Source organism: Chelonia mydas, chromosome 24 (genome assembly GCF_015237465.2).
Source record: "Chelonia mydas isolate rCheMyd1 chromosome 24, rCheMyd1.pri.v2, whole genome shotgun sequence".
Classification (NCBI taxonomy): domain Eukaryota; kingdom Metazoa; phylum Chordata; order Testudines; family Cheloniidae; genus Chelonia; species Chelonia mydas.
In genome coordinates this window covers 18,172,055-18,182,499 of record NC_051264.2, presented here as the reverse complement: position 1 = coordinate 18,182,499, position 10,445 = coordinate 18,172,055, and the positions used below count along the sequence as shown (strand labels likewise).

The 10,445-nt window shown below is 62.4% G+C and overlaps 1 protein-coding gene across 1 annotated transcript; it reads right to left on the bottom strand.

The window, feature by feature from the left end:
- Positions 1 to 1,622: 1,622 nt before the first annotated feature.
- Positions 1,623 to 10,026, bottom strand: LOC102940118 (guanylate-binding protein 1-like). Its single transcript, XM_043535405.1, is given in 11 exon segments — positions 1,623 to 2,764; positions 3,387 to 3,489; positions 4,050 to 4,162; positions 4,315 to 4,414; positions 4,671 to 4,951; positions 6,500 to 6,745; positions 7,122 to 7,324; positions 7,706 to 7,815; positions 9,210 to 9,337; positions 9,562 to 9,765; positions 9,898 to 10,026. Coding segments are annotated over 11 exon segments (1,953 nt in total). The 5' UTR covers positions 9,932 to 10,026; the 3' UTR covers positions 1,623 to 2,333.
- Between the last annotated feature and the right edge of the window lie 419 nt (positions 10,027 to 10,445).

Here is a 10,445-nt window from a genome sequence, read left to right as displayed (position 1 = left end):
GGGCCAGGCTGTCTCTCCGCAGACTGGCTCGGGTTTCACGCTTCCTTATGGGGCCCCCAGCCTGCCACCAGGCCCAGGAACCCCCCCGAGGATTTAAAGCTAATGCAACGCGGTATGAAGTGCCTGGGCCGGGTCTGCCCTGGCAAGGCCAGCGAGATCAATGGGCATCTGGCCCCACCCACCTCAGGCCGGGCTGAGTATCCCACTAAGTGCCTAAAGCCCTTTGGCAATCTGCCCCCTCGGCCTGGTTTAGCGGGTGGGGCTGAGCCCCCACAGCACCTGTCAAGTTGAAAATCAGCCCGCAAGTGTCTTAAGGGGAGAGGGGTCAGAGACGCCCCCAGGTGCCCTCTGCAAGCCAGCAGCTGGAGTGAACCTACAACTTGCAAATACCACAACCGATGCTGTTATTTCACTGTGCCAGTAGATGGTGGTCTTCACAGCAGGGCTCAGCCCCTCCAGCAGGGGGCGCACCCACACACACCCACACACGCACACACCCACACACGCATGTGCACACCAGGGCTCAGCCATGCAGAGCTTTCAGTTAAAAGCCGATTTTTCGGCACGCTCGGCAGTGCTCACGCCCCAGCAGGTTGCCTCGCGCCCGGCTCTGCAGCACAGAGTCCCTGGTGAACATTCGGGGTGTTCTGGTCAAAGCGGTTCGAGTTAAATGCCCACACTATGCCCCGCCCCCCCTCAGGAGTGGGGGTCCTGCCGTCTGACGCCCCCGCGGAGTCCCTGCCTGTGAGCCGGTGGAGAAAGGCAGAACAAGAACTGCCGGCTGGGAGCTAAAGCCAGACACGATGCAGCTGGAAATAAGACAATTTAACCAGGCGGGTGATTAGCCACGGGAACACGCTCCCAGGGGAAGCGCTGGATCTTTGCAGGGCCCCAGAGCCAGACCGGCTGCTGTTCAGAAACCTGCTGCTGCCCTTCTGGCCCGTGGGGTTGGCTGATTACTGGGGCATCGCAGGGTTGTTTCTATTAAGAGGAGAAATCGAAGCTACGAGTCAGGTCTGTTCTTGGGTGCGATCCTGTGTCTTTACAACGAATGCCCACCCAGGCCTGCCTCCTGGACTGCAATGGAGACATACAATAGTGGGAAGTTTCTTGCTCAGACATCCCCAGTGTGCCTCTCCAGCCAGATCTGTGCCTAAGAAGCTGTCCCTTTGCTTCCTGCTTGGGCTCACGCTCGCTCGCCATTGCTTCTCTCCCTTTCTCCTGGATTTTCTGCTCTAAAACACCCACAGACACATCAGCCCCAAACCTCAGCCACTGCCTTTGCAACCAGGGAAACTACCTGCCTTTAATTTTTGCTCTAGCCTCGGCCTGTGGCCCAGTGCCTTGGACAGTGGCTTCTGTAATTTCCGGCCATCTCACTCCATGAAGGGGCTTAATTGCTCCTTCCGTTTAGCTCCGATTGTAGGATCTTCTCCATATCAATATCTGTCAGTGTGCAAGGGGGAATCTAATGCTGCAAAGCCTCATGGGACAGCTGCGTGCTTCCGCAGAGGAGAGAAATAGCCCCTCCACCTCTGTGTTTTCTCAGTGTGGCTGGTGGAGGGAGAGCGACTGCGATTGACTCAGGAGTGTCGTTAATACAGACACTGGGACACGGCTGCTCCAGCTGATGCAAACCTGTTTAATTCATACCCAGGCTGCAGGGCGCAGAGTCTTCCGGCGCAGGGAGATACAGGCATTGGAGAGCTTGTAGCCACGTGCCAGCAGCTCCCGTTACAGCCGGGGGGATAATGACCTAGCTTTCAGCATGCTGAGCTGGGGAAAGGAGACATCCCCACAGCTGCCTCTCCCTAGACACCCGGCAGCCCCATTCCAGCGCCGACAGCGGGGAGAGCCCTGGGAGTGGGGTTGCATTTACACAGATATAGGGGCAGAGAGGGAAATTGGAGCCATTCGCTGGAGATCCCCGTGTTACCACTGTGCATGTGGATAGCACCATCCGCTCAGCACCTAACAGACAAACAACGCTTCGTCCTCCCCACCCAGAGGGAAGGTCCCCATTTCACAGAGTGGAAACTGAGGCACAGAACAGTGAGCACAACGTTACACAGAATTACAGTGTAGGAGGTGGGGAGAGAACCCAGACATCCTGGCTCCCAGCCCACCCACTCTGACCACTAGACCCTGCTCCCCTCTCACAGCAGAGGACAGAACCCAGGCGTCCGGTGATTTCCTTTTGCAGACAGCTCCAGGCCGTGTTAGTAGCTGTGGGGGCTGGCAGATCGCAGGAATTAGTCAGCAGAAGCTTTTGATTCTAAAGGGAAGCAGCGTTTGGGGGACTTGCCGCCAGGGAGGACCCCACAGGGGCCCGGCTACTTTCGTCTCTGGGTTTTACTCAGGTTACTCGTCCCCTTCCCCTGCTGGCGCCTGGATGTCAGAAAATCGGACACGCTGGCAACGGTTCTCAGCCCCTCCTTGATGGTGCTGAAAAGGCCTGACAGAAAGTCAGTTTTGCTGGCAGAGCTGATCTCCCGCTTGAGGCCCGAGATCTCGTCCTCCATCAGCCTGGCTTTCTCCGCGAAGCCCTTCTGCAGCATGGCCTCCTGCTCCTTCAGCTTGCTCTCCAGGGCCCGCTCCGCCTCCTGCCGGGCACTGGCCAGCTCCTCTGCCACCTTGGCCTCCAGCTGCTTCACGTTCTCCTGGTGGCTGCGCTCCTGGTCCTTCATCAGCTGCTCCGTCTGCAGCCGCTTCTCCTCCGCCGCCTTCCGCTGCTGCTCCAGCAGCTCAGCCTTCTGCTTCTCCTCTTTGGGGGGGAAAGAAAGGGGGAAATAGAGGCACAACCCCTCCCCCAACCGCCCGGAGCAGCCCCCGGGCACCGTGCAAACCCGCGCCCCCGACTCGGTTGGCATGAGACAGGGAGGGGTAACTAGGGAGCCATTCCCATGCCACCAGCGTCTCAGCATGGGACCTACCTAACCACGGCTTGAAGGGCAGTTTGGATGGGGACCCACAGAGCCCTGGGCATGGAGGAGTAGGGGGCATGCAGAGCCCTGGGCATTGGAGGAGTGGGGGGCATGCAGAGCTCTGGGTGTGGGAAGAAGTGAGGGGCATTCAGAGCACCTGGCATGGGAGGAGGGGCAGGGGTTTCAGGGAGTCTCTAAAATAAAGGGGGCTGGGAAGGGGCATCCAGGGAGTTTGCTGGGGCGGGGGGGATGCAGAGAGCTCCTGGTGGGTGCAATGAGTTTGGCCGACAGACGCTCTGCAGTGTGTGACCCCGGTATTATTTGCAGTCTGCCGTAGCACCCACGAGCCCCAGTCCTGGCCCAGGGCCCCGCGGCACCGGGCACTGCACGGACATGCTGCAGCGATGGAAACTGGTTAGGCTGCAAAGAAAAGGGGGCAGGGACTTGTTTGCGGGGTCTCACCAGCCACGTGCTTCTCCGCCTCAGTCAGCAGGATGTCGGCTTTCAGCACGGCCTCTGCCTCCGCCTTCTTACTGGCCAGGAACTGCTCCAGAGTCTCCTCCGCCTGGACCAGAGATGGCCAAGTGCTGGATTATTCATCCAATCAATATGCTAATGAGCTCCCTCCTTCCTCAGGGATGTGGGTCTCACAGGGGACTTTATTCCGCCTCGGGGCAAAATGTTCTCCCCAGGAAGCCGGCGGGATGACAGGGGCCGGAGTCAGGGGTGGGAAGATGGGAGCTGAGCTGCAGCACAGGGGCTGATCCCACCTCTCTGCAGCCTCATCCTCTCGGGGGAGGAAAATCGACACTTTGGTGGGGGCTTCCCAATGGCGCGCCAGACCCCAGGGTCAGAAAGCAAGTGACTGGGTTGAGAGGAGCTGCCTTCCCACAAAGAAAATGCTCGCACCTGCTGGGGAATGAGGGGTGTTTCTCTGTGAGAGCTGCTCTCCTTAAACAGGAATCACTTCAGGGACGTCCTACGCCCTGTGCTATGCAGGAGGTCGGACCCACTGATTACAGGGGTCCCTCAGTGGGCTGAGAATGGATGAACCTTCTCCCGGAGCTGCGCGTGCTGTTGTAACTGTCAGGCTGGAGGGGAGGGGGGCTAATTTCAGACACTCACCGTGACCCCTTTGTTGGGCTTCGCCCTGTAGTCCTCCACCGCTCGGTTCTGGTCCCTGTCGTAGGCCTGGTACCCGCTGGGCTGGGAGTAACGCCCGGCGCTGAGTTTCTGCTGCATGGCGGCCGAGAGCTCCTCCAGCAGGGCGCGGCAGGTCTGCTCTGAAACGGCCTCGTTTTCTGCGAGGAGGTTTGCGTATCGCTCCGTGATCCCGGCTGGGCAAGGAAAGGGAGAAACCCCATCGCAGAGCCACGGCCGATCTGGTAGTCCAGCTCGTCCCACAGCTCCAGCAGGGTGGCCGTGCAGCGATCCAACGACGCCAGCTCATTGCGCCGGCAGAGCTCCTGCTTCTGCTCCTCCAGGCGGCGCTGCCAGGTGGGGCACAGACAGGGCAGGGGTGAGCGAGGACAGGGCCCAAATGGGGCAGCGACGTGAGCCAATCTGCATGCAGCCGGGGCTGGAGATGAGGCCGGGTCCCCTTGGTCTTTCATCTTGGATCTCCAGCTAAGCAGGGGCCGGGGTTGGGAGATACCCGGGGAACGGGATCAGGGGAGCCCCATCCCCGCCTATCCTGCTGTGGGGCAGCTATCCCATAACCCCTGGGGCTGGCGCGAGGGGCCGTACCATGAGCTCCCCTTGGAAGCTGCGGTCGTCGTCCTTGAAGGCGCGCGCCATGAACGCCCGCAGCGCCTCCCGCTCGCACTGGGCGTGCAGCTCCAGCAGCTCCTGCACGCTCTCCGTGGGCAGCGCCGCCTGCTGCGCCAGCTGCTCCTCGTAGACAGCCACGGCCTCCCCCACCGCCGCCGAGTTCTCGATCTGCGCCAGGGCCAGCACCGCGCTCTCCATGCAGGGCACCGCCCCGCTGCGGATGGCGTCGACGTAGGTCACCGCCAGGGTCCCCAGCACTGCCGGAGGGGCAGGGTCAGTGCCAGGGTCCCCAGCACGGCCGGAGGGGCAGGGTCAGCGCCAGGGGGCCCAGCGTGGCTGGAGGGGGACAGGGTCAGCGCCAGGGGGCCCAGTGCGGCTGGAGGGGGGCAGGGTCAGCGCCAGGGGCCCAGCACGGCCGGAGGGGCAGGGTCAGCGCCGGGGTCCCAGCGTGGCCGGAGGGGGGCAGGGTTTGCGCCAGGGGGCCCAGCGCGGCCGGAGGGGCAGGGTCAGCGCCAGGGGGCCCAGCGCAGCTGGAGGGGGACAGGGTTTGCGCCAGGGGGCCTGGCGCGGCCGGAGGGGGGCAGGGTCTGCGCCAGGGGGCCCAGCGTGGCCGGAGGGGCAGGGTCAGCACCGGGGTCCCAGCGCGGCCGGAGGGGCAGGGTCAGCGCCAGGGGGCCCAGCGTGGCTGGAGGGGGGCAGGGTCAGCGCCAGGGGCCCAGCGCGGCCGGAGGGGAGCAGGGTCAGTGCCAGGGTGCCCTGCCCCTCCCAGAGCCTCCCCACAACCTCCAGGACCCCGGCTGCTCCCTGCCCCTCCTTGCACCCCTTGACCTGCCCTCCCCCTGCAGGACAGACACGGAGCATGGGACATGCCCCCCTCCCAAGCCCAGATGCGCTCCAGTCCCTCTGAGCAATTAGTGCCTCATCTCTCGTTGGGACGCGCTTAGCTTCACCCCCCGCCCACCTCAGCCGCAGGGCCCTGCTCTGCCTTTCTCTACAGCCCAAACGGCCCTTTGGGACCCAGGTGTCCCTCCCCGGGGAGACGCGCCCACCCTCCTATCTAGGCCTCTCCCCATCTCCCCTGGGATCCACTAACCAGATCTCCTCTGTTGGGCTCCCCCGCACCCAGCCTGTTCTCCCCCTGCGGGTCGTTTCCGCGGCTTTGTTCCACCTCTTGACAATTTTCTAGCGACCCTCCTAACCGCACACCCCAGAGCTAGGCGCAGGCTCCAGCCTTGGCCCCACCAGTGCTGGCCATAGAGGACCCCCTCCCGGCTCGGTTCATCCCGCCCACGAGGCCCATTGGCCCCAGCATCGCATGGGGAGCTGGTGACCCCGTGATGAAGTGGGTTTTCCTCATTATGTTGTACGTGAGCCTATGTGAGCCTGACTGTTTTCCATGAATGTTGTGTGTGCCTCAGTTTCCCTCTGTACTGCACCAATGCCTGGGTGGTGGGAATAAGGGTGTGTGACTTTTGCTGAGACCCTTGGGGCAGGTGAGGCGGCTCCAGCTGGCTGCACGTGGGCGATGGCCCGAGCCCTTCATAACCTGAGACCCAAGAGGGGGAAGCAACCAGGTGACACTGTGCCGGGGGGGGGAACGCAGGGCCCTTTGGCTGTGGGGACTCGCTGCGGGGAGAACAGGGGGCTGAATGCTCCGAGGTCAGACCCAGGAAGGCCGAAGCCGTGTAGTCTTCTTGCCCGGGTGACAGAGGCTCAAGCAGAGTCCTGGCTGGCTTCGTTCGGAGCAGTTCCAGGGCATCGGCCCCCTGACTCCGGGACAGCCCTGGCCCAAGGGCTCCCGACACTCACTGGCCCCGGTCACACGTGGCCGCCTGGGATGGTCTTGGGCTTCGACGTCTCCCAGATGTGGTGGCAGAACCGGGCCACCTGCTCCCGGAACTCGGGCTCCAGCTCGTCCTCCTGCAGCTCCTCCAGCCGGGGCAGGTCCCTCCTGCCGGCCGGCTGGACGAAGACGAAGCATTTCCGGGCCGGGAAGAACTGGCGGATGCACTCGCGGGGCAGGTTGTAGAGCTGGGCTCGCCGGCTGCTGCCTGGGGAGGAGACGGGAGCTGGGCAGCAGCCCTGCGCCGACATGTGGCTGCTTCTGGGGGGCAGCACGGCAGCTGCTGGACAGATGCTCCTTGGGGGGAGAGACCCCAATATCCACAGGGGATTGAGGAGAGCCGGGGAACTGTCCAAGCTGGAATGTGGCTGGGACAGCGAATGCCCCAACTCCCAGGGACCGGTAACACCCACAAGGTGTCACCAGCCTGGGTTTGTGTCTCGAACAAAAGTCACCCCCCCTGCAAGCATGGCGCCCCCCAGTGCCACCCTGGGGCCAGCCCCGACTGCCGGGGAGAGCCCTGCCCCGCCCCCTGCAGCACGGCGCCCCCTAGCACCACCCTGGGGCCAGCACCGCTCCCCTACCTGGCTTTAGTTTCAGGCCGTTCTCCAGGTATTCGTCCTCGGTGATCTCCCGCCCGTCCAGCTCCAGCTGCAGCGTGAAATCCCGCACGGCCCACACGAAGGCCGGGAAGAACCGCACGAACTCGGCCGAATCCTCCCGCTCCTGCCGGCCGCCCTCGCCTGCCGCCTTCACCTTGATGCACTCCGTCAGCTCCGTCACGTAGCTGGGAGCCAGTCAAGGAACTGGATACTTGGTGCCCCCCGCAGGGGGGTCCCGATCCCTCAGGGCCCCCCAACCCACCTGCGATGGGGGCTCAGAAGGGACTGGGGAAAGGGGAAGATATTCCATCACAACACCAGGAAGCAGGGATCGAACCCACCACCTCCAGGGTCCAGAGCAGCCCCCTGCAGCACTGCAGCCGAAGCAGTGATTCTGCCAGCTGGTGGCAGTAGTGGGTTGTTACCCACCACGCAGAGAGGCCGCTAGAGGGGGCCGCGGTGTCACGATTTCGCTGGGGGTGATGAATTTGGATGGAACTACGGGGTCCTTCTCCGGGGACATGGGGCCCCCCAAACTCCCAGCCCCGGCCCCCAGGCAAGGATACTGCAGCTGGTCCATGGCCTGCTGGCTGATGGTGCCCTGGCTGTTATAGACCAGGGTGCTGCTGAGCGGCACGGCCAGGGCGAAGATCCACGTGTCGTTCTTCGTGTTGCCCTGGAACGACACCCACCGTCACCGGCCCGAGCGCATCCCAGCCACAGAGCTCACAGCCCAACGCAGAGCACGGCGGGATCCCTGGCCCCATGGCACAGATGAGGAAACTGAGGCATGGGGGAGGGATGGCTAGTAGACCAGCTCCCAGCTCTCTGGAGTCCCAGTCCAGGCCACAGTGAATTCCCATTCTTGGAGCCAGGAGAGTCGCTATTTGGGGTTGGCATATTCCCCTCCCCCACCCCGTTAAATCCGCAGCTCCCGGAGGCATGGGATGGGGCAGGAGCTCCTATTGCTTTTTTTTACTGAATTATGTTTCTAACCCACATGGCTCCATTTAAACTTTGGGAAGGCGACAAGCCCCCCTCCCCGCCGTTGGGTCCAGCTGCTCTCGTGCATTTTTTGGGTCCCGACTTTTTTTTGCCCTCCTGGTGGCTGGCGATGCCAGCTCTTCCCTCCACCTACAGCAGAGCGATGCCGACATATGGCCAAGGCTGCGGGATCCTTCTCAAAGGATCCATCTTATCGGCCGGGTCTGAGCCCCTCTCCAGAGCGAATGTATTTATCGTCACACTCCCTCTGGCGGGCGGGGTGGGGAAACCGAGTCCAAGGTCACACCGGGGGTCTGTGGAGCAGGGATTTGAAGCTGGCTCCCCCAAATCCCAGGCCTGCCCTCCCCGACTAGAATGGGTCATGAAATTGTCACTGGAGACCGTCGAATTGTTGACACCAAAATCACTGGCGAAACAGGGTTGGTTAAGGTTTCCCGACTTGAAAAATTATTGGGGGAAAAGTTTCAGAATTGTGGAAACGGCCCGACTGGCTGTTTGTCTAACTGGAAACTGGATGTTTCTCAAGGCAAAGTGACGTCTTGTTGCCAACATTTTGGTAAATTTAGACCCAGTTAAGAAAGAAAGAAAAAAAAGATGGAAAATCAAAATGTTTGAAAATGATCCAAGTTTTTGCGTGACCCGGACCCAGGACACGTTTCCGATTTTCAAGCCCTGACACTTTCACCCCATTTTGACTTTTCTTCACGATTTGGGACAGGAAACATTTTCGCTATCTCAACAGTTCTCCCCGGTAACGACAGGTGTTTCCAGCCACGCCCTTGGGCCTCCCTTCCCAGCCCCGCCACGGCATCCCCAGCCCTCCCAGCATTGGCACTGCCCCCCTCAGAGGGCGTCAGCCCCACATCAGACAGAGCCTCCTTCCTCTACATGGGGCTCGCTGAGTCTGTCCCTTAGCAGCGGGAGCTCCTTAAATACCCCATCCCCTTTCCCAGCATGCCTTGCCCTGAACTATAAGTCCCAGCATCCCCTGGGAACTACAAGGGCCGTTCCATCCTGCTCTGCAAATTGGCTGATTCTCATACACTGCCCCCCGGCCCCACTCACCTTCTCCACGTCGCCCAGCCCCTCGGTGTCCAGCAGCACCAGGGTGTGGCCGGCCCGGCGGGGGTGGGGCAGGCACCACATCCAGATGCCCTTCGTGTGCGACTGGATGGTGGAGCCCAGCGAGAACCCTGGGGAGAGAGGGGTGGAGCTGGGACAGTCGCAGAGCGAGGGAACCCAGGAGTCCTGCCCCCCCGACCACTAGAACCCACTCCCCTCCCAGAGCCAGGGAGAGAACCCAGGAGTCCTGTCTCCCAGCCCCCCCGCTCTGACCCACTAGACCCCTTTCCCCTGCCAGCGCCAGGGAGAGAACCCAGGAGTCCTGCCGCCCAGGGGCAGGGCTCACGTCTCCCACCTGTTCTCTTGCCGGCCAGTCGATTCAGGAGGTAGGACTTGCCGGTGCGGTACAGCCCGGCGATGGCCACCACCGCCACGGGCTGGGAGATCTCCGCCAGCACCCGCAGCGCCTCCTGCTGCGCCCGCAGCTCCCCCGCCGGGCTGTTCTCCACCAGGCAGATGGGGGCCAGCATGGGGATCTCCATCGCGCCGGGGGGGCGGCCTGCGGGACACAGAGCAGGGAGGGTCAGCGTGAGGGGATGAGACACAGAGCCAGGCCCCCCAAACTGTGGGAGACCCTTCCACCCGCCCCGGGTGCAGCGTACGGACGCCAGCACGGCCCACGGCAGCTCACCCTGGGGCAGACAAGCCCTGGCGCTCCTGGGCATCGCTGCAGACCCCCTGCCAGAGCCCCTTTAGTCGCACCCGGCGGGGCTGCTGCTGGACAGGTAGAACGGTCCAGTGGTTACAGCAAGAGTCCCCGCCACTTGGGCCAGGTTTTGAAAGGTGTTTTGGCATTGCTGCACTCAGCATTTCAAGGCCGGACCATCCCCGGTCTCAACTGCTCTGTGCCTCAGTTTCCCCATCCGTACAATGGGGATAACAGCACTGCTCTGGCCCCCTAGGTGGAGTGAGGGACAATACATGAGGCTGCGGTGATGGGGCCCCTAGAAGGACCATAGAAGGGGAGCCAGAGGCCACGGGGATGGAGCCATGGGGGCATGCGGAGGTCTCTTGCCTCAGTTGCACCCCATCTCCAAGCTCTCTCCGGCTGCCTGGCAGCCACGGGCTGAGCGAAGATTGAGTTTTTTCCCATTCAGTGGCCAGAATATCCAGGGGAAAGAATTGTTTCGACTCCATCCAAGAGGGGAACACGGCTGGTGGTCTTGCCGAAGCAAAACC